Genomic DNA, 26,850 nt, shown 5'->3' on the forward strand with positions numbered 1-26,850 from the left:
GTACCGCTTGAGTGGATAATTGCAAAAGTTCGTCTCGATTTGGTCTCTTGGTGCGACAGGCCAAGGCTAATGGACCAGGTCATCATTCTTCACAAGCAACTATACATAATCCAAGTCAATTATACAGACAACCTTACTTGCACAATCTTTTGGAAAGAAAATGCTTCCTCAGGAAACACAGTGTGTTGGTGTCTCAACACTTCTCATCAATCTCGACGATGTGCACGATAACTGCATTGATACGCGCATTCCCCCATCTGTGCATGCAGTCTACCTGCACTTTTTGCAGCCTTTTAGATCTTGCCACCGCGCTACTGTCCAAGTCTCTATCATTCCCTTTTCCTTACCTGGATTTCAAGGCCAGACCTTTTACTACTCACAAGGAGTATTTGCACCCTGTTGCGACAAGATCCAAGGGAGTGACATTATTCCATTGATTAGCGAGTCTACTGAGGCTATTTATAAAGCATCTGTTCCCTGGCACAAATGGAATTTACAAGCGCCAGGCTTCTGGTAAAGTTTTGCAATGGAGCTACCCCTCATGCCAACCCAGAATACTGACCAAGACTGTGATACAGGAGCGAGCTCATCAAGGAACCCCCCATCTGCCCCCAAACCGAGACATGCCTAGAGAATTCAAGGACACATTTGGCAGATATGATGGAACAGACGCGAGGCTTTCAGTCTGGCGCCTCGACACCTCTACTCACGGAGGAGATGAACAACGACATCCAGGAAATACCAAGCTCGAGTTGGGACACATCTGCTAGTTCTCGGGACGATTCATCGGAGCAGACAACCTCGGATACCCCAAGATCGTTGAAGAGAAAGCGGAATGACGAGTCTGGGACCTCCGTTGAGGCTGTGACTGCGACGGCAGATGCATTCTTGGAACGACTTAGCTCCACTAGTATACCGGACGAAGAAATCTCGTCCTACAATGCTCTGACAAAAGTCAAAAGCCAACCACTATCTCCGCGGGGCGAGAATGTGTCCCGCGCATGGGAGATGTGTATTAGCTTCGCTCGCCGCTCGAGCCAGAAGCTCAAATATGGCCGGTTTCTGCGTTTCCTGTCCCTTTGCTTCTTCTTGATTTGGGAGAGATACTCCGATAAGCAAGGGAAGAGTGCGGCTCGTGAGGTATGCTTCGACAATTCCCAATCTGTGTTGAGATAGTTGTGCCGGCTCGAGATATTCGGTAAAATCGTGAATCCATGCTGATAAATTGCAGGTAAACGCCAAAATGCGAGAAGCTGGCTTCACCGGTCACTCCAGAGGCCTCAAGACAATGCGCGACGAGACAACTCTCATCAACAGAATGGTCGCGTCCATACAAGAAAGCTGCGGTCCTAAACAAGCCGCAACTCTATATCACGTCGTATTCGGTAGGCGGATCAAGCATTGAAGTGAAATGATTGGGCGCAACAAAAACTAATAGCTGGTTCATAACAGAACCGTCAAACTACCAACTCATTCGGACGATCAACAGGTTGGGGAATGAAAAGAAATCAAATATATTGGAGCACATGTGCAAAACTGCTCGAAATGGATCAATTCCATCATATCCGACTTCAACCACTTGTGTGCAGAGTATAATTCAGCAGTATCTTCCTAATCTGTCGTGAGTCGTGGCCAAGTTCTATCTATACCCATGTTTTTCGCGTGCTTGTTCTCACCTATCGCAGCACCGACGCTATTAGCAAAGCTATCGGATACCAGCCCATTACTCAAACACGCCAGATAAGCAGAGAAATCAAGACAACGTCAGGTCAGTCCGGCTCAAATCTTTTCAACTTTCCGAGAATCCAAAATATTAACAGGCTCTCAGACGTCCAACTTCCGTGCGTTCAGAAAACCAGACCTAGCGAATCGCGAAAGCGCCCCTTGACAACATCCCACAATATTTTCGATATTTTCGACTCCCCGATGACAATTGCAGATGATGAAATAGATTTTTCAGCTACACTGGATGATGTTACGCCCTGCGATGACACTCTTTCGCTTGATTTTCCTAGCACGATAGACGACCTAGAATTTGATTTCCCGTTCAGCATGGATGGTGGGTTGAGTATTTTAAACGAGGTTGATCACACAGGACTTGTTGCATCTTGACCAACTAGCAGGTGCAGATATGGTCAGTTTTGCAGGGTGGTGTGATGATTTTCTAAGAGCGCTGTGAACAATAGAGGAATATACACCCAAGAAAGACAAATGATGAGATTCAGACATGACCCGTCCGGGGAAGACCATCGGAGCGCACAATAACTAAAACAGGGCAGAAATTAAGGGAACTATATTAGCGCAATTCCTGTGAAGGCTCGTCGCTCTTCAAACAACAGTCTTGTTTTGTTGCTGCCGTCGAGATTGCATCTGCAAATCGACCCGCCAAGATCTGCCACATAGACATGTTTGTTTTTTTCATCAATCTTCAACCCGATTGCTTCGTGAAACTTTCGCGCTAAGATCTGGTATTTTAGGAATGGTGTGTTGTCGATCTCCAAAGCCTTACCATCATCCCCAAAAAGAAGACGGTTCAGGGTGTTTCCAAACGGCATTTCGCCTCTGTCCGTCCAGTACAAGGCTTTCAAGTCTTCATGGAACTCAAGATCGATTGGTTCAGCAAGATTCTCAAGAAGACATATTTTGTCTGATCTGTTTTCGGCAGTCTCGCCCTTTGGAATCTCGAGGTTTGCACTGAAAATTCGTCCCTGCCATCCCTTCGGTCCACCTTTCTGTGTCCAAAAGATTTTACCCAGAGTCTGCGATATAGCAACACCAACGCACCAATTTTGCGCATCTTTCAGACCTTTGTCATCGGACGTGCTACCAGTTGTAACAACCCGTTGCAGGCTGCTGCCGTCATGGTTGCAACTCCAGATGCAAAGACCCTCACGATCTGCAAAGTACAATTTCCCAGTTGCCGGGTCGAGTGTGATCTGCTTTGGAGTATTGATGCTTCCCTTTTCGATAAGGGATTTGAATTCACTTCCGTCGAGCCTCGCCGAACAAATCATACCGTCGTTTTGGCCTGGGTTACCCATGCATGTCCAGAAAATCCGCTCCTTTTCTTTGTGAATGACAATCCCGTCAGGGAGAAACTGCTTCTCAAATAGGGTTCGAACTTGTTGACCACCAGACGTATATTCCAGGACCTTTCCCATTTGCAAGGTTTCCACTTCACCAGACAGGCCATTGTCCAGCACGAAAATCCTCGGTCCGGTAGTCCTCGATGCCTTGGGATAGAACCCGCCATTTTCGCAGTGGAGCCCGAGTTTACCTTTGCTCATATATTCTTTTTCTAGATAGTCAACTGTGTGCTTTGTTGGAAGATTTCGTTCCTGCGCGAAATTGCGCTCAATATTGGCAACTGTCTCAAGTCCGACAACTATCCTACCGTTAGCATGTTGAAAATCTTCCAGATTTGATGGATGAACAAGGGAATCTCGTACGGTCCATTGCAACAAAAGGCCTCGTTCCTGGCTTTACGATTGCCTCAAAGAAAATGTCATCTGCGGTCTTTGGATCCGCTACCCCCTCCGAAACAACCATAAGCAGCTCTCGCTTTATCGCAGCCCACACCCTGTTGTGGATAAATCCTGTCGACTCTTGTTTCGCAACGTATACACTCAGTCCCGCTTCCTGCATCCGTGATCTCAGAAACGGAAATATGTCTGACGCGGTACAGCCACTAGTCATGAGCTCAACAATTCGCACATGAGGTGGCATAAAATAATGTGTGTTCAAGATTCGATTTTTGATCCCTTCACTCATCTTCCGAGAGATTGCAGAAGATTTATACGATGATGAATTCGTCGACAGTATACAGTCTGGATCACAGACTCCTTCAAGATCCGAGAACACATTCTGTTTGATTTCAAGATTTTCGGGTGCACATTCAACCGCGAGCCAGGCATTCGAAACAGCATGCTTTAGGTCTATGGCCAGAGTAACTTCACCTGGCTTGACAGAAACGTATTGTTGATAGATGTTGATGTTGTCTAGAAAGTATTTCAATGCCTCATGGCATTGTGTGGGGCTAGGATCCCAGATATGGACGTTGTATCCGGCGCATGCCCAGCATGTTGCTGATATGGTGAGCAGAATCCCCAAGACAAAGGCAAGTTCTTACCTATGCGACGTCCGAGTACACCAGCTCCAATGACAGCTATCTGACGGGCTTTATAATCCGATGGCGCATGCCATGATTGATGTTGCTCCATAGTCAGAGCAGATGGAAGGTGGGTAGTGTAAAAAAAGGAAGATGATGGAAACATCAACTCGACATGCAAGATTATTCTAGATTCCAATGATTTGTTTTCAAGACGTGCCGAGTCAATGCAGAGAGAATCACCGACTAGGGCGCAAATCAAGTAAAAAAAATCGTCGGTTGGGGGATACAGTTTGAATGGTAGGATGATGCGTCGCAACCTTGGAAATTGCAGCCAGTTAGTCAGAAGCAAAACAAATTCAAGGCTAGTGTGAATTTCTATGTACAAATCTAAGCATTTAATATCAAGGTTGATCTATGATTTTTGTTTTTTCATGGTCTTTCGTCAAGCGCATAATGATTGGCGCTTGAGCTCCGGGAATGGGTTCACCCCAGTGTCTGGTGCTGGAGGACTACCCCAGCTTGACCAAATCCTGAAGTGCCTTGAGCAAAAGCACACGCCATGTAAGTATAGCTTTTCTTTTATCACTATATTTGTATCCCATTACAAGAACCCTTTCTTTGGGCGGCGTGGACACGATAGTGTAAATTAGGTTACGATCAGCTCTGAAGAGCCGATGTTTGCTTCGAAGAAAGAAGGGGACATGGAAGCGGCGGAAATGCGAATGAAATGGATTGAACTGTCAAATACCTAGGTAAAATATAGATTCGATTTAGCAAAGGCCTTGCTTGGGAAAATGAATATTCTTTTAATATACCACCGGGCGAGAGCATCTCCTGGGCTGGAGACTTTGGAAGGTTTTTTGTCTTCGGTCAAGTAATGTTGCCTCTTATTTCTCCCCAAAATTCTAGTCGGTATTTCCATTGATCAGTTTGATCATTTTGATTTCCATCTTTCCTTGGACACAATCCACCCCAGGTTTTATTAACGGCTAGGTGTCTTCCTTGCCTTGCGAAGCAACATTCGTGGTATAAGAAACCTTCAGCAACCATTTGCGAACTTACATACCAAACACACACCTTCATTAGATCCGAGACCGTCAAATAGAATGACTGTCTCTGACCTAGCCCCCGGGCCGAGGCCATTAGCCATCGTGGGCATGTCATGCCGCTTTCCAGGAGATGTTGCCTCGTTAGATGATTTCTGGGAGCTCCTTACGAACGCAAAGGACGGATACAGAAAGTTTCCAAACGAGCGATTCAATTGGGAGGCATTTTATCATCCAAATGAATCACGGAAAGATTCAATTCATGTCAGCCATGGTTATTTTCTCAACGACGATGTGGCCAATTTCGACGCGTCGTTTTTCAAGATGAATGCAACAGATGCAACCTCATTTGTATGATGACCTATTGTTGCTCCTATGGTTTCCGAATTGACACAACATCCAGGACCCCCAAGGGCGAATCCTACTCGAATGCGTGTATGAAGCTTTGGAGGATGCCGGAATCCCGAAAGAAAGCATCGCTGGGAAAAAAGTGGGAGTTTTCTCATCATCTAATGCATCTGACTATACGCTCGAACTGAAAGAAAGTGTTAGCGATGTGCCAGCACAGGTCGGAGTGCTTGGTCACAGTTGCATGCTCTCAAATGTAGTGTCCAACGTATTTGACCTTAGTGGTCCGAGTGTTAGTGTGGACACGGCATGTTCATCAGCATTCTATGCTCTGCAAATGGCAGCACAGAGCATACGCTCTGGAGAAACGGACATGTGCATTGTATCAGGATGCGCTCTCAACCTCTCGCCGTGGCGATGGAACATGCTGTCCAATTTGACCATGCTCAACTCAGACGGAAAGACACGAGCCTTGGATCCAGAAACAGAGTCGGGGTATGCGCGCGGAGAGGGTGCAGCTTGTATAATATTGAAGTCACTTGATTTGGCGCTGCGCGACAATGATCGAGTTCATTGCGTCCTGTCGCACATTGGGGTCAATCACAATGGCAACACAAACGGATATACTATGCCAGATGCTGTTATGCAGGCTAGATTGATGACGGAATTGCAACAGGCTTTGGATGTGCGGCCAGATGAATTTGGATTTGTCGAGGCACACGCGCCTGGGACTCGAGTGGGTGATCCTATCGAGATCTCAGCGATTCAAAAGGTTTTCTCCAGCGATGCTCGCACCCCTGAAGAGCCACTGTTACTCGGCTCAGTCAAGGCGAATGTGGGACACCTGGAATCGGCGAGTGGCTTCCCATCATTGATAAAGGCGGCTTTGATGTTGAAGAAGGGTCAAGTCGTTCCCAACCCTAATTTCAAAGATGAAGGAATGAACTCCGAGCTGCGGAAATTAAATATGGCGGTCAGTAAGAGATATGGCTATATGATAGCGACGGATCTGGAGTGCTAACTGCAATCAGGTACCGACCAACACACAAACTTGGCCGAAGGGGAAGTCGTATGTCGCTATCAACAACTACGGGTTTGGCGGGTCCAATGCCCATTGCATTGTTAAAATGGCACCGGGAACCGACATACCCCGCCAACAGAGTACTTCAGCAGAAGAGCCATATCTCTTTGTTCTCTCTGCACATGACGAGCAGGCTCTTGCGCGAACCAGAGAACGACTGGTTGGATTCCTTGAAGCAGACGAGTCGGCAAATGTTGATATGAGCGATTTGGCCTACACACTGGGTCAGCGCCGATCGCAGCTTGCTTGGCGATCTGCTCTTGTTGCGACAGAATTGGATGATTTGGCTCTCAGCACTGCCGCGCCTCGAGTCGCACAGCGGCGTGCTGTTCGCCCGCCTAGAATAGCATTCGCTTTCACTGGACAGGGTGCACAAGGCTTTGGGATGGGCCGTGAATTGTTGCAGTATCCGGTCTTCGCCGAATCCCTCGAGAAGTCATCGTCTTGTGTGCAGTCGTTCGGGGCCACATTTTCGCTGCAAGAAGAGTTGTTCGCGTCTGAGGCAACATCACGGATAAACGACGCCGACGTAAGCCAAGCCGCGTCAACAGCCATTCAGATCGCCCTCGTGGATCTTCTTCGATCGTGGGGAGTGGAGCCCGCTGCGGTTGTCGGACACTCCAGTGGCGAGGTCGCCGCCGCCTATGCCGGAGGCATTCTGTCCCTTCGAGGTGCTATGCGGATTGCTTATGCCCGTGGTCAGATGGCCATCAGAATCAAGACTGTCCAACCGGATTTCAAGGGTGGTATGATGGCTGTGAGTGGCGGTATGGAGGATGTCGCTCCTCTCTTGGACATCGTTATATCCGGGACTGTGGTAGTCGCATGCGAGAATTCGCCAAAGTCGCTCACAGTATCAGGGGATGACGCAGCATTGGATGAATTGGAGACATTGCTTGAAGAGGATGGAATACCCCATAGACGACTCGCAGTTGACTTCCCGTACCACTCCCCCTTCCTCGAGCCATTCATTGATCAGTATGAAGAGGACATCTGCACGGATGACACTTTTGTGAGGACCGAAACGAATAACGTCGAGTTCTTCTCGGCTATGGCTGGACGGAAGGTCGATCCAATTGCCGTCAAGAAGCCCTCATATTGGGCTAGCAGTGCGAAGTTCCGAGTTCGCTTCACATCCGCCGTGAACGCTCTGCTTAAAAACAAGACACCACCAGAAGTCGTGGTTGAGATCGGGCCAAATCCCACACTGGCATGGGCTATGAAAAGTATCCTCAAAGCACTTGGAAAGCAGGCGCCGGCCTCGGTTGACACCATTCCATCTCTGCATCATGGCAAAAACGCACGAGCTGCGATGCTTAAGTTAGGTGGATCTCTTTTCTGCTTGGGTCAAGGGCTCGACATGGACCAGGTCAACTTCGGACACATCAAGGACCATGGATCCCGCCCACGCCCGATAGATGGCCTGAAGCCATACCCATGGTCTCGAAGTCGCTATTGGATTGACTCCAAAGTTCGAGACGATAAACTTCTTAGGCCATTCCCGCGGCATGATCTTCTGGGGCATGCGACCGCGCACTCCAGGGGTGCTGAGATGGCCTGGTCGAACAAATTCGAGATCGAGGATATGCCTTGGCTTCGCGATCACCAAGTGGGATCATTGATCACCTTCCCACTGGCTGGATATGTGTGTGCTGCAGTGGAGGCCAGTAAACAACGCGCCATGATCAGCACTGATGTGGAGAGCGCGGTCGCGGGATTCACTGTGCGCGACGTGCGCGTCAAACATCACTTGGTGTTTCAAGAAGGAGTGCGCGCCGAACTTTCCATCAAGCTCCGCCCGATTGATGGAAGCGAATTTGATGAGTTCAAACTTTTGACCTGGGATGAGGAGCAGCGAGCGTGGGTTCTTCACTGCAGCGCCCTTGTTCGGTTCCACTTGGACGACGCGCCCGAGGGGGGCTAACGCGATGGGGCGAGGCGCGCGAGCAATGTCCCGGCCACGTCGGCAGCCCGCTGCTTTACCAAGGCTCCGCAAAGACAGGCCCACGGCGTACGGGCGCATTCCGCAATGTGTACAATTTACGATATGGCAGTGGCAAGACCGCGGCGGAAGTGGTAGTTTCGGACACTGAGGCTGGTATGCCGCACCACTACGAAACTGCCTACACGATCCACCCAACCACACTGGACGGCCTTCTGCAGTGTGGGAGCTACATCCCCTTCCTAGACCCCTCCTTCGCACCGATCGGCGCTACAAGCAATATCTGGGTCCCTAATGCTGTTGAAGAGGTCGTCATTGGACCTGGAATTCCCATTGAGCCGGGCGTTGTGCTGCATGCTGTGGCCCGTTCAGAGCAGCCTCCACAAAAGCTTGGCGGGACATATGCCATTGATGCTGCTCTGAAAAGCTGCTCTGATTCAAAAATACGGATCAGGGGCTTAGGTTTTGATGTCGAGAGAGGCATTATACCGCGCTGGCCTGCTCCACATTACGGATGCTACAAGGTGGAATGGCAAAGCGCTGGACCTCCAGTGAAAGACGCCACCAGATGGCACTTATTGCAAGCCCTTGGTGATGAAAGCGACTTGGGGGGAATTCTTAGCCGAAAGTTCGACATAGCCGTGTCGCCCCTTTCTCAAGGACTACCCGCCGAGGCCAAATTCTGCATTGTTTTAGACATCGGCGAAGGTCTGCTGGGAAGTGTGGACCAAGCCTCATTCGACCACGTTAAACATGCTCTGACAAGTTGCGAAGCTGTGATATGGGTCACGCGTGGTGCTTTCCACCATGCCACAAATCCCACTGCGGGAATGGCTGTTGGGTTGCTCAGAACGATCCGCAGCGAGATGCAGGTTGCCGTTGCGACCCTGGACCTTGACCCATCCACGACTAGTGATGCGGTCACACAAGCAGCGCTAGTGGAGCGTGTGGCTGGCAGTATTGCCAACGCAGCCAGGAAGGTTGATGCCAACGCAGAGATGGAGTTCACAGAGATTAATTCTCAACTCTTTGTTTCGCGTATCGTACGCGACGAGGCTCTGGATAGCATTACACATGCTGCTACGGGAATCGCTTCTCCCCAAGATGAGGCATTTGATCCCGAATCACGACTCATATATGGGCTGCAACGCCCCGGAGATGCCGACACACTTTTCCTCCAGCGGGCAGACACAGTCCCGCACTTGGCCGAAGAAGAAGTGGAAATCCAAGTCGCCGCGATTGGACTTGGAATCGAGGATGTTCAATCTCTTCAAGGCCGTGAATGCAGTGGTACGGTGGTACGATGTGGCGAGAAGACCACGCGCATGCAGGTCGGTGACAGAGTGTTTGGGCTGGCGGATACCAAGGGTGCATTTGGGACATTCGTTCGGACGCATCAATCGAACTTTGCTGTCGTTCCCACCTGCATGACACTAGAGATAGCAGCAGCCCTCCCATCCACGTTCGGAGCAGCACAACTCGCCCTCGCTGAAGTCGCTAGAGTACGTGAAGGTGAAACGGTTGTTGTTCTTGCAGCCGAATCAGCCGTGGGCCAGGCAGCGGTGCAGATCGCAAAGGCAATTGGTGCTAATGTTCACGCTGTGATTGATTCCACCTCTGGTCACGAAGTTCTGCTCACAGTTCGCCCACCGGCTGATCACATAGTTGACAGCCTCGACGCGGTGCTGTCCGCAGAAGTCGTACTCAACCCCACTCATTGGTCCAGGTGTAATACATCTGTCTCTCGGGTACTGGCACCACTTGGGCGCTTCGTGCAAATTGGAGAGCTGATCGCAGGCTCAACACCACGTTTAGATATCGGTTGCAGTGTCGCTGGCGCTCTTTTGTCCTCTGTTGCTGACTCTGCCCCTTCGCGTGTTGCCGCAGTCCTTGACACAGTTGCAAGCTATTTTGCTGGCGATATTGTCAGCGGGTTTTCATCGATTCAGACAGTCAGACTAGATCATTTGTCTGCAGTACTTCCTACTGTCGCTCCCAGTGACCAATTGAGAAAAGTGCTAGTGCCCGTCAAGGGTGAAGTCTTGCAGGTAAAAAAATGCTTTTCTTAGATCTTGAAGTCAAAATTGCTGATCATTGTCTAGACAACGCCTGCACGGCCTCCCTCGCTCGCCCTCGATTCAGAAGCCATTTACTTACTTGTCGGAGGAGGCGGTGGTCTGGGGCGTGTCATTGCCAGATGGATGGTGGACAATGGAGCAAGGAAGATCGGACTCCTTTCGCGTAGCAATTCAATGACCTCTGAGGTTCATGTGCTTACTGAAGATATGGCCGCATTGGGAGCCGAGATCTTCTTGCTGCCGTGCGACGTTACCGACAAACTGCAGTTGCAGCAAGTTGTTGATCAGTGCGCTACTGAAAGGGGCACCATCAGAGGAGTCATTAACGCTGCAATGGTCTTCAAGGTATGTTCGACTAACCTCTTGACTTGTTATTGGTGTGTACTGGTCCTGACGTTTCCTAAAGGGCGGCGTATTTAGCTCGGTGTCACACGCCGACTTCCAGGCCGTTGTTCGTCCCAAGGTCCATGGAACATGGAACCTTCATCACGCCCTTAGCAATGCACCTCTAGACTTTTTCGTGCTTATTTCGTCGGTCGCGGGCTTGGTCGGCACACCGGGACATTCAGCATATGCAGCTGCTAACACATTTTTGGACTCTTTCGCAAAATATCGCATCCAACAAGGATTGCCAGCCACCTCACTTGCTCTCACTGCCGTGGTGGACGCTGGCTACATGGCCGAGAATGCCGAGAAGCTTCAGAAACTGAAGTATATTGACGACTATGAAGGAGAGATACTTACCACCCATGATGTGCTTGCCCTTCTCTCTGCCTCTGTCTCCGGCACTACTGCTACGTCTTGTGATGGCTTTTGCATCACTGGTGCAGGCTTTGGTGCTGCTCGCAAACTACCAAGCTACGCCAAAGACCCACGCTTCTCCTCCCTGGTTTCACTTCATGCCAAAGACAGAGAGGTGAACCTGAGATCGATCCCTCTTTCCAGCGATCACTCTTTGTCGACTGTCCTTGACCAGAGTGATAGCAATCCCGATGCATTCCCCACAATTTTGAACGCCGTGCGAAACAAAGTTGCTGAATTGCAGCTTATACCGGTATCGGACATTTTGGACAACCAAACTATTGTAGACCTTGCCCTTGACAGCTTAACAGCTATGGAAGTTTACTCGTGGATCGGAAGGATATTCCGTGTCAAGTTCAAGGTACAAGAGTACGCCAAACTCGACACACTGGAGAAGATCGTGGAGAGTGTCATATCAAAAACGGAGGCTATGAACGCTTCTACTTGATTCACATTTTTCTTTATTTATTCACAAGACGTCATGGTTCTGTCTATCCAAAACCCCTAAACTCATGTATATTGCGCAACAGCTCGAATTATATTGGCCCCATGCGCAGGTGGTTCCAAGATTGTAAATCGGACAGGCCCACCCATCCACAACTAACCAAATCTACCTGAGGAACAGCTCCCAGGAGCTGATCCTCCCCCAGGTGCCAGGAGGTGGAATTACCCCAACGCATTTTCTCCAATTTTCTTCCTCTTTTATTGTATGTAAACACCATGGCTGCACCACAGTTGATCAATGTCGGTGTATGCATTATCTTACAATGAACGGCCTTGAAGGGAAGGTCGCAATTGTCACCGGTGCGTCGCGCGGTATTGGGGCAGCGATCGCGCTCGATCTCGCTAAGCAGGGCGCTAAGGCACGCCGACCCCTACCTTCTGAAAGCACCCGGCTAACAGTCAATGCAGATAGCAATCACATTTGTATCGACTTCAAGTGAGCCAGCTGCCGAGGATGTTCTGTCTCAGATCAATAATTTCAGTAATGGGGCACGCGCAATCAAGATCCAAGTGGACATTGCGCATGTCGACGCGCCGCGCATCATTATTGAACAAACACTAGCGGCATTCGGCCCAAATATTGACATTCTCATCAACAATGCCGGCAAAAGCGTCAGAAAGCCATTCCTTGAGACCACCATGGATGACTTTGATCAAAGTATCAACGTTAACTTGCGAGGTCCCTTTTTCCTCTCGCAGGCCGTTGTTCCCCATCTTCGTCGCCCGGGTCGCATCATTAATATCAGCTCCATCGTATCACGCAGCGGAGGCCCCCTTTACGGAGTTTACACCGCATCCAAGGCTGGATTGGAGGCATTTACGCGATCTTTGGCTGCAGCTGTTGGCCCTTTCGGCCACAGCGTAAATTCTGTTCTGCCGGGTCTGACAGATACAGACATGCTGAAGAGTCTTACGGAAGATGACGAGTCAGCCAAATTCCATCGTGATGTTGCATCGATGACACCTATGGAAGGTCGAGTTGCTTCCGCGGAAGAGATCGCAAGTGTCGTTTCACTTCTTGTTAGCCCGCAAAGCCAGTGGATCACAGGGCAATCTATCAGCGCCACTGGTGGTCTGCTCATGTTATGATTTCTTCCGCAGGCCAAATGACCTCTGTCAAAGAATACAAGAGAAAACATGTTGGAATAACATCTATCAGCACTTGGTCAATCACCCATTTCATGATATTGATTAACTATTCTTGCCAGCCATTTCGAGAATCTTCGCGCAAATCATTTCTACATCTGAAGCTTGGATAGGTATTCGGTGATCACCGTCCCACTGCACCAAGCTCTTTGTTTTGGGGGAACAATATGTATCATAAAGCTTCTTCTGCGAAGCAGCCCATTCGTCATGAATGCCTACCACGTGTAGTGTTGGCCTCTCGATTGACAACTCGCCAATAGGACTTATCCTTTCTAAATCCTCAAGTGAGATTCCCAGTTCCGTTGGATTTTGCAAGGGTAAGTCTCCAATCTCGGGCGAAAGTGCCACCAGCGGCGCAGGAGCTGCAAACAACACTGCAAACTTCCAATCCTGACTCCAAAGAGTGGAAACAGAATCCCCCTCGTATCCTGTGAGAACCTCTCCTCTTTCTTGGGCTGCCTGGCGTCTTTGTGATTCAAACAAGATAGAGGCACTCAACCTTGCCCCTTGGCTGAAACCCAACAGGCCAACCCACGGTCCACAGCCGCCAGCTTCATCGTCTTGGACCATCGCATCTTCAAGACACCTTCGAATAGCTTCTACGTGAAACTTCGGCTTCAGTACCCGGTGTGATTCAGTCCAACGCAGCCATCTTCGGTAGGGATCGGCATCCGCGTATGTAGGGAGTACTCCTGGCCCAGCTTCGGAGAAGAAAGGTCCATTCGCAAAGACGAAGCGAAATGAGCTGCGCAGCTTCTCACGAAGTGATCTTGTCTGAAGGAGCAATATATCCGCATTTGAGCCAACACCTACCGGGACAAAGAGGTAAGCATACGTATTGCAAGGTTCGTGGGTTTGGTGCTAGAAGAGAGATGAGGAAGCCTACCATGAAGACAAAGAATGCGAGGAAGATGACTTGTGTCATCCATGGCTCGAACCTTGGAGAATTTCCCAATCTCGCTGTACTTGTAAGGTCGTAGAAAGACAAATAGAGCTTCTCAGTTGTGTGAATTGCCCAGGTGTCGGTGCAAAAATATGTAGTCATGGCTCCGGGGGTGGATCACAGCCCACGGGTGCGAGCCCCCCACCTTAGAAGACAGTGAGTGAGTGTCATGCACGTATATTCTCAGTTCTGTTGCAACACCAGTGACATCCAATCTTCCAAGGTTGTTTGGCGGTGTTGGTCCTATTTGTCGGGTTCCTTCCAGGTCTAGATAGCGCAGATGGCGAGAGCTTTCTTCTCTCCCTCTTCTTCCTTCTCCTCTCAGACAACAATACATTATCATACATGTCTGTTTGCGGTGCTCTCTCATCGATAAATCTTGGAAGTATATTAAAATGTGTAGAACCGAGTATCAGCCCAAGAGCTATTCGCTCGATTTCCAGGATTCATTTCCATCCTCGTGTCCAAATATCCTAACTCCTGGGGCTGGGTGCGAAAGCATGAGAGTAATTACTTCACGGGGCTTCCAGAACTTTCAGCCTATGTTTTGGGCGCGTTAAACAAATCAGAAAATCAGAAAAATATCAAAAGACGCGACTCGGGAGCCGTGCCGTATAAAAATCACCAGAACGGAACCACGACAAATGTACATGAGCGGATAAGTCTTCCATCGGTTCGCTTAATTATGACCTAGAATTATACCGAAGTTAGCCCCCAGCTCGAAGATATTAGCAACAACCTTGGAAGCATACGGAGTAATAAAAAAATGATTGTTCAGGATGGATATTGCCAAGGTGTGGAAAGACACGAAATCCGAGCCGGAATATGCTAGTGCTCCCGTGCCACATATTCAGGGGTGATGTGCGAAAAAAAAGTAAATAAATGACGATCATGCTCGACCCCCTTACTTATCATTCGGTCATACATACAAGTACTCCGTACCTCATGAGGAACCAAGCGGCTGGGAGATAATATGGAGTTCAAAAAGCAATACCATCGAAATAAGCAAACACAAAAGCCCTGGAGTCACATAACAACATTGTTGGAAGGATGTTCCAGGTTTAATTTTAATACTCACACCTAATCTCCCATTTCGATCTGCTTTTTTGATGGGTTGTGGCAGTTATGGCTTCTTATTTCGTGATATCATTCATTATATCAGTCGTGACTGCGTGTTCATCTTGCGAACAGGAGACAACGGTGTACCCCAGACTCACACGTCGAATGCAGCCTGAGGCTCAAGATGCATTTACGCAGCCAAAAAGACCTTTGAATTGGGGAGAGATAAATTTCATCCACACGACTGACAGTCACGGATGGTTGGAAGGGCATATCAAAGAACGCAATTACGGTGCCGATTGGGGTGATTTCGTGTCTTTCACAAAACACATGAAAGACCAAGCCGCGAACAAGAATGTGGATCTCCTTCTCATCGATACAGGTTCGTCTATTCTATGCTGTGGGTCTTTGGCAATATTGACACTGTATTCGACTGCAGGTGATTTGCATGATGGAAATGGGCTCAGCGATGCGACCGACCCGAACGGCAAGATCACAAATCCTATTTTCGAAAATATCGACTACGATCTTCTCACCCCAGGGAACCACGAGCTAGGTGCCATTAATGTTGCATACAATACATTCACTGAGTTTGTCGGTGTATATGGCAACAAGTACCTGACAAGCAACATTGATATCTGCAAGAACTGTCAAGATGGTGAACCTGATGAAAAAGAATGGGTTTCGATGGGAAGCAGGTCTCGATATTTCGAGACGGAAAATGGCATCCGAATCATGGCATTTGGTGTAATACTGGATGGGACTAACAACAACAAGGACATGACGAGAATTCAGCGAGCCACAGAAATGATACAAGAAGACTGGTTCAAGGACGCAGTCGCTCGTCAGGATATTGACTTGTTTGTACTCATTGGACATAACCCGGTGAGAGCCGGAGACCCCAGGAGTGTCAGTTCCTTTCCATTCATCATGCAGACGCTCCGGGAAATGCGACCTGATGTTCCCGTTCAGGGCTTTGGGGGTCATACACATACTCGCGATTTTCGCGTTTATGACTCCATGTCTTCGGCCATAGAATCTGGCAAATATTGCGAGACGGTGGGATGGATATCTTTGAGTGGCATCAAATCTCGACAAACTCAAAGGAGTGATATCCCCGAGAAAAAGCGTGCCCGGGAGAACGAGAGCACACAGGCCGATGCGCAATGCAGCAAGACCAATGATTTTGATATGCAATTGACCCGGCGGTATCTGGACTGGAACAGACTTACCTTTGCGTACCATGCAACTGGATCACAAGATATAGATACATCTGAAGGGCTTGACATCTCAAAAGGCATTGCAGAAAATCGCAAATTTCTGAATTTGACACATGTCTACGGCTGTGCGCCACAAACTTACTGTCAGACTTGCAAGCCAATTGATGACCCCGGCAATGTATATGCACTTGTTCAAACGGCCGCTGCTGCCATTTGGGTGAACCCAGATCGCTCCACCAACCCGCGAATGATCATCATTAACACGGGACTGTTTCGCTACGACGTGGTCCAAGGTCCCCTTACCGTTGATGATTCATATACCGTCTGTCCGTACCATAATACCGTCAGATTTGTTCCCGATGTCCCATATTCACTGGCAAAGACACTTCTCGAGACCCTAAACACGCCAAAATCCACCAAGCGCTCTACGTCTGTAGATACCTGGTCGAGTGGGTTGCTGGGGTACGATGAGTGCGGAAATCCTTCATATCATAATGAGACCGAGCTTTCCAGGCCAAAAACTCTCTTCCGTCGTATGATTGGAGGCGAAACTCCAAGTTCAGGATACACAACATGCGATGACCTTGGGGGTGATGGCGACGACACACCTCATTCTCAAATTCCAGAGTACTCCGTGCCAGTCGAAATCCAAGTCACCGCCGGATTTCCATCGGACGGCGTTCCAGAAACTGTGGATGTGATCTTCCCTGATTTTCTCCAACCCGAGATTGTTGATGCATTGAATTCTAAGAATCTCTCTACAAGTCAATCATTGAACTACACGGCCAACGATACCCGACTTTATCTTCCGATGAACTTCACAAGTTTCGATCTAATTCCTACCTATGCCTCTATGGTGTGGCAGGATAACACCGACAACTGTTCAACCCCCGGATAGGTCTTTGACCTGACGATCAATGGTCACGTCGGGCAATATAGGCTGCGTTCGCGCGATCAATAAAGAAATAGAACGGGCCTTAATCAACCTCAGTCTTGGCTGAGCAATTCAACTGATAGAACCACCACGCCTCTCAGTATATCCTTGATAAATCATCATAGAGGCAAGCGATCTTTCCTGGTTACGACCTGAGGTCTTGGCCAGTGATGAAACACTGTGATGCTCAGCTCAGGCTGAATGCAAGGTTTTTGCGATGCTATAGGATCATGTTTGCCCTCAGAATGTGATATTGTACCCATTTCATCATCGTGGCTTGATTTGTTACGACGTGAGGCCTTGGCCAGTAATGCAACCGTGAGAATTATTTTGAAGACTTTGGAAAGTTATTTACTTAAGTTAGGGGCTGCAAACCTGAGCAGTGAGTGAGTCATTCGGAGTGAAGCTGTCACCATTCCGTAATTAAACCGAAAACTCACGCCGCAGGGTCTTTAGAAGATTGAGGCATTCCAGACTCTTTGGCCTGGGCAGGTGGTCAAATCTTTTAGGCTACCATCGTTCACTTAGACCACACATTTATGAGCAAGAACCGATTTTTTTAATGCCACTGGCAAACCAGTGGATTGCTCAAGTGGGAGACGAGAGCAGGAGGGGGAAGAAGCCCTCAGTCTAGTTGAGACTATCTAGCTGCGCTGGAGCCTGAAAACTCAAGACAGCCACATATGGGAACTGAGCAAAGGAAGTGTAATCCCTCAGTAGTGTTCCGGGTATCTTATTTTTGCTGGCCAAAATCCAGGAAATACAGTATGCCTCAGGCCGGAATGGCACTTGAAATACCCAAAACGGCTCTGGCCGCTACCCGTGGACAGACCTACATATGATGAAGCAATTGGAGCATCTCGGCAGTTTTCAGGAAATGTCATGCGGGGTAAAAGAGTAAGCAAGGAGGAAGGAATTGGTTGTCCAGCTAGCAAAAATCCCCAAAGAGGAGAAAGGGAACGAGGAGAGAGAACCTTCCGAGGTTCCAAGGTCCAAGGTTGTGAGAAGATGTGGGGACGTGGGGACATGGATTTGTGGGGATGTGAGAGGAGAGACAATGTGGGGTCTCTGCCTCAGGCACAAATTACACCTGATCTGTCAGGCATCTAGCCAACCCCGTCATCGACTGCACGAAACAAATAGAGCAAGACATGGATTCCAAGGTTGCAGGCGTATCATCTTTCTCAGCGAACGCAAGCACCCTAAGTCGGTTTATAAAACTCTTCGTCCTAGAGATCCATGGACATTTCTGCGTTGAAGCAAATATCAGCAGGAAATTACATGGGGGACAATGTGCTCTTGAGAGCTGGTGTTTTGAGCACTTGGGTGGAATATTATCATCTCAACATTTCGTACTTTTCATAATCCAAAATAGGGTCCTGTTCTTAGAGATGATGTTGCTTATATCTTCAATTTAACGATAACAAGGGGAGGTAAAGAAGAGTCGCAGTTGTGACTATTGAAGTCAAAAGCTTCCCTTCCTCATTTCGCCAAGATCACACGAGGAATGAACCGGAGCGCAGCGCAATTTCGTTCATTTCCCATGTTTGCGAGATCCGGGTAACTCTGAATCTACATATCCATCGCACGGTGAAACAAAAGAAAGCTGTTACAACCATATAGATCAACACTAGATGGAACATTCCTGCTCAGATTCTCGCGACGGAGATTTAGCCAGTATGCCGCCAGAATTCACTCACAAAGACGCTACTACACCGATAGCGGTGGTTGGGTTGAGCTTTCGAGGTCCGGGAGATGCCACAGACTCAGAAGGTCTGTTGCGAATGGTGGCAGAAGGCCGCGAGAGTCGGTCTCCAGTCCCAAAGCAGAAATGGCACCACGACGCATTCTATCATCCCGATGCAAGCCGGCATGGTACTGTGAGTAACTAAAATTCTTGAACTTGAACAAGTGCGAGTTCTGATTCATCGAAGCACAATGTCGAGTATGGCCATTGGTTTCAGCAAGATGTCTATGAGTTTGATGCGCCGTTCTTCAACATATCGGCATCAGAAGCAATTGCTCTGGACCCCCAACAGCGCATGCTATTAGAATGCTCGTACGAAGCTTTCGAAAATTCAGGCACGCCGATTTCGATGGTGCTGGGGACAGATACCTCCGTCTTCGCGGCTTGCTTTGCGACGGACTATACAGATATGCTCTGGAGAGACCCTGAGACTGTACCTGCATACCAGTGCACAAACTCCGGATTTTCTCGGTCCAACATGGCAAATCGAATATCATTCTCATTTGATCTTAAAGGACCAAGTGTCACAGTCGACACTGCGTGCTCTGGTGGCTTGACCGCTCTCCATCTTGCGTGCCAGAGTTTGATATCCGGGGACTCCAGACAGGCCTTGGCGGCTGGATCTAGTTTAATACTAGGTCCTGAATCCATGTTCACGATGAGCATGATGAAGTGAGCGAACAACCGATCCCCTTTCTCGAAGTTAGCTCGTACTAATTGATGTCGTAAGTTTTTTGTCGCCTGATGGAAAATGTTATGCTTTCGACGAACGGGCAAACGGCTATGCACGAGGAGAAGGCGTTGCTGTTTTGCTTCTAAAGCGACTCGATGACGCTCTTGCCGATGGTGACACTGTTCGAGCAATCATTCGGGGCACAGGTTGCAACCAGGATGGAAAGACGCCAGGTATTACGATGCCCAACGGAGTGTCTCAAGAAGACTTGATAAGATCAGTATATACTAAAACTGGCCTTGATCCACTGGAGACATCATTTGTGGAATGCCACGGAACAGGAACCCAGGCTGGCGACACGACCGAAACGGGGGCTTTGAAAGCAGTCTTTGGTTCCGGTCGTCAGCTGAGAAATCCGCTAATGATAGGGTCCGTGAAAACCAATATCGGCCATCTCGAGGGAGCAAGTGGCCTTGCCGGAGTGATCAAGACCATTCTGATGTTGGAAAACGGCATCGTTCTCCCACACCGAAACTTCGTAACGGCCAATTCACGAATTCCATTGAAAGAGTGGGCACTTCGCGTAAGTAAATTAAGCCTCAAGAACGTAGATACATGATGCTTATGCATGGGATCTAGGTTCCGGTGACAGTCGAAGCTTGGAGCTGCTCATCGGCTCGTCGTGCGTCCGTGAATAGCTTTGGGTACGGCGGAACAAATGTTCATGCAATCATTGAGAGCGCCGAGGACTATCTGCAAGCTCGTGGCTATAAGGCGAATGCTTTCACCAGAAGCTCTGCACTTGCTATTGGAGCAATACAAAACGCCCTCAGTCAGGTGCATACAAATGGACACTCAGCCACCACCACCACCAAAAGCCCGAATGGCCTGTCGAATGGGCATTTGAATGGTTTTGGCAACTCTAGATCTGTCGTCAACGATTCAAATCATCATGAAACCAGCGCTCAAGATCAGCAAGGGAACGGTGACCACATATGGAAGATCAATGGGCACACAGAGCGGGTGAATGGTCAGATCAAGGCCAAGAAACAGCTCTTTGCGCTTTCTGCTTTTGATCCAAGGGCTGGAAAAATGTGGGCTGACAAGCTGGCCGACTATATTCAAGACAGACAGGAGGTAAACGAGGCAGATTTACTGGATGGTCTTGCATTTACTTTGAGCGACAGAAGAACGATCCACTCATGGAAGGCTGCCATAGTTGCGGACTCCCGGAAAAGTCTAATCTCACAATTGAGGGACTGCCAGTTTGTCAATTTTCCACCGAAAAAGAATCTCGGCTTTGTCTTCACAGGTCAGGGAGCGCAGTGGTGTGGAATGGGGAAGGAGCTCATTGATGCCTTTCCGCGGTTCCGGCAGAGCCTTGAGGACTGTGAAGCCGCATTGTTGCGCTTTGGAGCTTCTTTCAATGTGCTGGGTAAGTTTCCCGAAGTCACCACACGCGAATACTAACCCGTCGGTTTCCAGGTGAACTCCAAGCAGATTTCGAAGAGTCCCAGGTCAATAAAGCACAGTATAGCCAGCCTTTATGCACAGCACTGCAAATTGCGTTAGTGAACCTGCTTGATTCTTGGAACATTCATCCTGTTTCTGTTACTGGTCACTCAAGTGGAGAAATTGCGGCGGCATACTGCGCCGGTGCAATCAGCCTGGAAGATGCTATGCTTATCGCATATGAGAGGGGGTGTGCAACCGTTGAGCTCGCCGATAAAGGAGTCGAAGGGGCCATGGCCGCGGTCAGCATGACGCGAGAGGAGTTGAGCCCCATCCTTTCGAACTTGCGCAATGGAAAAGCCGTGATAGCCTGCTCAAACAGTCCGTCAAGTTTCACGGTTTCTGGAGACAGGAGTGCTGTAGACGAGCTACAGCAAATACTTCGAGCTCAGGGAGTCTATAATAGGAGACTTGTGGTTGGAGTGGCATATCATTCGCACCACATGAACCTTGTCGCAGACAGCTACAGGGCCGCCATCTCCAATATCGAAGCAAAAGAGCAATGTGGCGCCAGATTCTTCTCCTCTGTCACAGGCAAGCAAGTGAGAACGTCGAACTTAGGAGTCGATTACTGGGTCAACAATCTTGTCAACGAAGTGAGGTTCTCACAATCTGTGCGTCAACTGGCAAATCACGATGACCTCGACGGCGCGTCGCGAGTGCAAACTTTGGTTGAGATCGGTCCTCATGGAGCACTCGCAGGACCGATCAGACAAATTCTTCAAGCTGACGAGAGTTTGGTAAAATCATCGATAGAAACACTTTCCGTTCTCACTCGAAAGAAGGATGCTGTTGTGACAGCATTGGGGATGGCATCAAGCCTGTTTGTATCTGGACATGCGATTCGATTGTCAGCGGTGAACAGAAACTGGAACTCGGTAATTCCACCACTCATCGATCTACCTCCTTATGCCTGGAACCACACCAAGTCATACACTGCTGAATCGCGAATCAGCAAGGCACACCTGCGGCGCGAGAACCCCAGAACTGATATTCTTGGAGTGTTCGATGTCCACTCCAGCCCACTCGAGCCGCGATGGCGACAGATCCTTCGTCTATCGGAGTTGCCATGGCTTAGAGATCATAGTATCCAATCTGCTATCGTTTATCCAGCCGCGGGCTACATCACTATGGCCATCGAGGCTGCTAGACAACGAAAATCCTGGGTGGCGCCAGGGGCCCGTGTCTTTGGCTATCAATTCCGCGATGTCGCAGTCAGCTCCGCACTGTTGATTCCTGAAACTCCGGGTGAGGTTGAGATCGTCATCACACTAAAGGCGTTTTCCGAAAGTGTCCGATCATCTTCAAACTTATGGGATGAGTTTTCCGTCTCATCTGTTTCAGCTGAAAACAGATGGACCGAGCACTGTCGTGGATTGATTGCTGTATCAGCTGTGTCCAATGCGACAAATCCAGTCAATGGATTGGCCAATGGGGAATCTGTCATGGCCACTACTGAAGGCATGGTAGCGGATTTCAACGCTGTCTGCACAAACCCTGTAGATACTGCAGACCTGTATAGGCACCTCTCACAGGTCGGAATGCAATACGGCCCGACATTCGCAAACATCCATGGAATCCGTTGTGCGTCAGGTCGATGCATGAGCCAAATCCAGATCCCAGATACGAGAGCAGTGATGCCGATGCAGTTTGAGCATGCTTCAATTGTGCATCCGACTACTTTGGACAGCATCTTCCAGACATATCTTCCGGCACTCGCAGAGCAAATGGGTCAATTGAACAGTCCAGTGGTCCCGGTTGGGATAGAAGATATGTTCATCGCCCAGGATATCTGCAGCAAAGGAGGCGAGGTGCTCGCTGCATACACCTCGACCACTCGCAAGGATAATCGATTCTTCTCGGCGGAGATTGATATCTTCGATGGTGCCTATGTCACTGGCAAGCGTCCTGTGATTCAGGTGAAGGAAATGACAATGGCAGCTCTCGATCGGAATTATAGGGAGGAAAACAGCGGTTTTTCTCTTTCCCGTGCCTTCAATATGAAATGGGCACCCGATGTGGATTTATTGAGCGAGTCGCAGATCCAAACCCTTGTTCGCCAGCGAATGTACGCGAGAGCAACCAACAATCTGGGCGTGGAGAATGATGACACAAGTGACGAGTTGTCGAAAGCCTTTCAATTCGCCGCGGAGTATATTCACCTCCTAGCTCACAAAAGCCCTGGTCAAAGGGTTCTGGCTATGGGATGTTGCACCGGGTCGGGGGCAACAGCTGTTCTTTCTATGCTCTTTGCACTCTGTGATGGTGTTGCACCGTTTGCTTTATTCCACTGCACTGATACTGATCCCACTATACGTCAAGACTGGGAGACAAGATTGCCCAGCTGGTCCAGCTCCCTTTCCCAAAAGGAGATCACAGCAGGTGCCGGCGACTCTCAGGGCGGAATAATAGGTTCTGAAGACATGTATGATCTTGTGGTGGTTTTCAACCTCTCTAAATCGGATCAAGATTCTTCAGACGCCCTGTCCTCATCTTCACTACTGCTAGCACCCGAAGGAAGATTGCTGCTAGTAGATCAAAGTATGGAGTCATATTTCGCGAGGTTGGCCATCAGTCGAAATCGACCATTCGAGACAGAAAGCCCACTGACAAACGGGAATCATACTGAAGCCAAAGGGTTCAAGGGCTACCAAAAATGGTCGGAGGGCGTAGTCGCTTTCCACTCGACTCAAGGACCAACGAAGAAGGACCCAATATCGGAACTACTCATCGTGGTCGCAGACGGAATGCCACCCCAAGCCGACTTGCCTCACTTGCAGAGTTTGTTGCAAAAGCTGAACGTCACAGCGGATGTGGTGCTGCTCGAAAACGCAGACCCCACACCAACACAGGCGTGCATCATGCTCACCGAGCTTTCCAAGCCTGTGTTAACAGCGCCCACAGAGGCCGAGTGGAGCGCACTTAAGAGGATTGCTCATGGGGGCGCTGGCGCTTTGTGGGTTACTCGTGGCTCTGGAGGGGACATCTGTGCAAACCCGGAAGCTTCGCTCACGCATGGATTCACGCGCACCATCCGCTCAGAAACAGGAGACCGCCCGATCGTGACTTTGGATCTGGACGGTACTCATCCGCTCGCAGCTCAGGACACCGCAGAATGTATAGCGAATGTCTTCCAGCGCATACTCGTGAGCGGCGGGGGAGTTATGGAACATGAGCTTATTGAGCGGGGCGGTATTCTGCTCGTGCCTCGGCTAGTCCAGGACATCGAAGCTAGCGAAAAGATACAGGAAGAAAGTGGGCAGATTGCTCAGGTAAAACCATCACTGCGACCCCTTGGTGAAGTGGGTGCTTCGCGCCTTCTAGTGGAAACACCCGGACTGCTGGACAGCCTGCACTTCGCGCCTGATGAGCGGACCAATAGTATGTTGGCACAACAGCAAGTGGAAGTGGATGTGAAAGCAGCAGGCATCAACTTCAAGGATGTCATGATGGCCATGGGCCAGATACCAGTTGAGGACCTAGGTTGCGAGTGCAGTGGCGTGGTTTCCGCCATAGGAGAAGAGATCGCGAGTGACCTGCACGGCCTCCGAGTTGGGGACCGAGTAATGTGTTTGAGTTCAGGCTCTTTCTGTACCAAGCTGCGACTCGACGCAAAGCTGGCCGAGAGAATTCCGGACACAATGTCTTTCGAAACCGCAGCTGCCATTCCCATAACTCACGTCACCGCGTACCACTCTCTGCACAACATCGCGCGCCTACGCAAGGGCGAGACAATTTTGATACACGCTGCCACGGGTGGCTTGGGCCAAGCTTTGGTCGAAATGAGCGAACTGATTGGAGCTGAAGTATTTGTGACTGTGGGTAGCGCAGAGAAGAAGGCTTTGGTTATGGACCGGTTTGGGGTTGCGGAAGAGCGCATCTTGTACAGTCGAGACATGAGCTTTACGCATGACGTGATGTGTTCGACAGGTGGCCGCGGCGTTGATGTGATCGTCAATTCCCTAGCGGGAGAGGCACTGCGGAACTCGTGGACATGTATTGCGCCAAACGGACGGTTTGTCGAGCTCGGCCAGCGAGACATTACTCTCAACACGCGGTTGGAAATGGCGCCATTCGCACGTAACGCTTCGTTCACCGCATTCAACCTGGCTTTCACCATGCGCAATGATCCCCAAGCGGCACGGGACGTCCTCATGAAGGTTTTGGACCTCTTCGCGAGCGGAGCCTTGCGCGGCCCTGATCCGCTTGAGACATATGCTTTCTCTGAGCTCCAGCAGGCGTTCCGTAAAATGCAAACTGGCCGCCACATGGGTAAGCTCGTGGCAGTCGCAAAGCCGGATGACCTCGTCAAGCATATAGCAACCACCACCGAAGGCCCACTATTCCGTTCTGACGCGTCATACCTGTTAATTGGCGGTCTCGGGGGTATTGGGCGAGCAACGGCAGTATGGATGGCGTCGCGTGGAGCCAAGCACATCATTTGCCTCAATCGATCAGGCCTCAGTAATCACCAAGCCCAAGAAACAGTAAGGGCAGTCGAGGCTGCGGGGTGCACGGCCACCGTTTTCGCCTGCGATGTTGCTGATCCCGCTCAACTTGCTTCTACCCTAGAGGTGGCGCGCCATCAACTGCCGCCCATTCGCGGTGTCATCCAAGGTGCCATGGTCTTGCGTGATTCCATGTTGGCCAATATGACGCTGGAGGATTACCTGGCTGTCCTGCGTCCCAAATTCCACGGCACACGGAACCTGCACGACCAGCTATCAACGAACTTGGATTTCTTCATCATGGAATCGTCGGTCAGCGGAATAGTAGGCAACACAGCGCAAGCTGCTTATGCAGCAGCGAACACCTTCCTTGACGCATTCGCACGGTATAGGAGATCCAACGGGCTGCCCGCAACAACAATCGACATCGGCGCTGTGTCCGGGGTGGGATATTTGGCGCAGAACGAAGAGCTGAAATTGGCCATGCAGCGGCAAGGGTTCGACTTCACAGATGAAGCAGGGTTGATGCGACTTCTCGAGTTCTCTATCAGGAACTCCGCTCGCGATGTCGATCGCGCTCATATAATCACCGGCTTGGGGGCTTGGAACCCGGAGACTTCCCTGCCAGCGCTGGACGCGCCATTGTTCTCCCATTTCCGCATGAAGACTGCGACCTCTGCGGAGGTGGGAAAAGCTGAAGCGAGCCTCCACCAGGCTCTTAAACAATCAAAAGATGTCAATTCTGCGATTGATTTGATTGTTGTCGCATTGGTCAATCAAATTGTGTCCCACACTGGTGTTCCTGTTGAGAACGTCAGCACGTCGAAGAGCTTGCAGGACTATGGCATCGACTCACTGGCTGCTGTGGAGTTGAAGAACTGGATCTCGAAAGAGATGGAGAGTGTTATTCCAATCTTTGAGTTGATGGCTGCTGAATCGCTTTCGGACTTGGCAGCCAAGATCGCGGGGAGAAGCAGATTGGTAGTGAGCTCAAACGGCGCGTGAAATACGCGAATGATACACGTCATTTTAGAGAATATAGAGCGGGCTAGATGCAATATTTCTCGTTTCATTATGCAACACATTGAGCAACATATTGCGGAGTGCACGGCAGAGTACGGGAAACTTCGCAAAGAGCAATGCGCAGACGCGTCGACAAGCGGACGGGTAGATACCGCGTTCCGAACGCGGCAATCGCAATAATCTCGGCCCATGCGGTAGGTTCGGCAGGCGCGGAGGGTCAGTCGGTGGTACGTG

The 26,850-nt window shown here is 49.7% G+C and overlaps 7 protein-coding genes across 7 annotated transcripts; 5 read left to right on the top strand and 2 right to left on the bottom strand.

The window, feature by feature from the left end:
• Window positions 1-657: 657 nt before the first annotated feature.
• Window positions 658-1,405, top strand: N7506_000455 (uncharacterized protein; the record flags this gene model as incomplete). Its single annotated transcript, XM_056949751.1, has 2 exons — window positions 658-1,140; window positions 1,232-1,405. 2 exons carry the CDS (start codon window positions 658-660, stop codon window positions 1,403-1,405), a joined length of 657 nt encoding a protein of 218 aa, XP_056815666.1.
• Window positions 1,406-2,291: 886 nt separating this feature from the next.
• Window positions 2,292-4,220, bottom strand: N7506_000456 (uncharacterized protein; the record flags this gene model as incomplete). The annotated part of the gene is made up of 3 exons (XM_056949752.1): window positions 2,292-3,385; window positions 3,450-4,085; window positions 4,130-4,220. The coding sequence occupies 3 exons, from the start codon at window positions 4,218-4,220 to the stop codon at window positions 2,292-2,294; spliced, it is 1,821 nt and encodes a 606-aa protein (XP_056815667.1).
• Window positions 4,221-5,217: 997 nt separating this feature from the next.
• On the top strand, window positions 5,218-11,855 carry N7506_000457 (polyketide synthase-like protein; the record flags this gene model as incomplete). Its single annotated transcript, XM_056949753.1, has 6 exons — window positions 5,218-5,508; window positions 5,561-6,478; window positions 6,537-8,446; window positions 8,641-10,576; window positions 10,631-10,951; window positions 11,013-11,855. The coding sequence occupies 6 exons, from the start codon at window positions 5,218-5,220 to the stop codon at window positions 11,853-11,855; spliced, it is 6,219 nt and encodes a 2,072-aa protein (XP_056815668.1).
• Window positions 11,856-12,174: 319 nt separating this feature from the next.
• N7506_000458 (SDR family NAD(P)-dependent oxidoreductase) lies at window positions 12,175-13,000 on the top strand (the record flags this gene model as incomplete). Its single annotated transcript, XM_056949754.1, has 2 exons — window positions 12,175-12,270; window positions 12,320-13,000. The coding sequence occupies 2 exons, from the start codon at window positions 12,175-12,177 to the stop codon at window positions 12,998-13,000; spliced, it is 777 nt and encodes a 258-aa protein (XP_056815669.1).
• A 102-nt stretch (window positions 13,001-13,102) lies between these two features.
• N7506_000459 (uncharacterized protein) lies at window positions 13,103-13,946 on the bottom strand (the record flags this gene model as incomplete). Its single annotated transcript, XM_056949755.1, has 2 exons — window positions 13,103-13,831; window positions 13,893-13,946. The coding sequence occupies 2 exons, from the start codon at window positions 13,944-13,946 to the stop codon at window positions 13,103-13,105; spliced, it is 783 nt and encodes a 260-aa protein (XP_056815670.1).
• A 1,278-nt stretch (window positions 13,947-15,224) lies between these two features.
• Window positions 15,225-17,177, top strand: N7506_000460 (Ser/Thr protein phosphatase family protein; the record flags this gene model as incomplete). Its single annotated transcript, XM_056949756.1, has 2 exons — window positions 15,225-15,441; window positions 15,499-17,177. 2 exons carry the CDS (start codon window positions 15,225-15,227, stop codon window positions 17,175-17,177), a joined length of 1,896 nt encoding a protein of 631 aa, XP_056815671.1.
• A 1,715-nt stretch (window positions 17,178-18,892) lies between these two features.
• Window positions 18,893-26,598, top strand: N7506_000461 (type I polyketide synthase; the record flags this gene model as incomplete). The annotated part of the gene is made up of 5 exons (XM_056949757.1): window positions 18,893-19,093; window positions 19,148-19,632; window positions 19,691-20,216; window positions 20,273-21,068; window positions 21,119-26,598. 5 exons carry the CDS (start codon window positions 18,893-18,895, stop codon window positions 26,596-26,598), a joined length of 7,488 nt encoding a protein of 2,495 aa, XP_056815672.1.
• Between the last annotated feature and the right edge of the window lie 252 nt (window positions 26,599-26,850).

Source organism: Penicillium brevicompactum (genome assembly GCF_028827555.1).
Source record: "Penicillium brevicompactum strain IBT 35665 chromosome Unknown utg000001l_segment0_segment0, whole genome shotgun sequence".
Lineage (NCBI taxonomy): Eukaryota > Fungi > Ascomycota > Eurotiomycetes > Eurotiales > Aspergillaceae > Penicillium > Penicillium brevicompactum.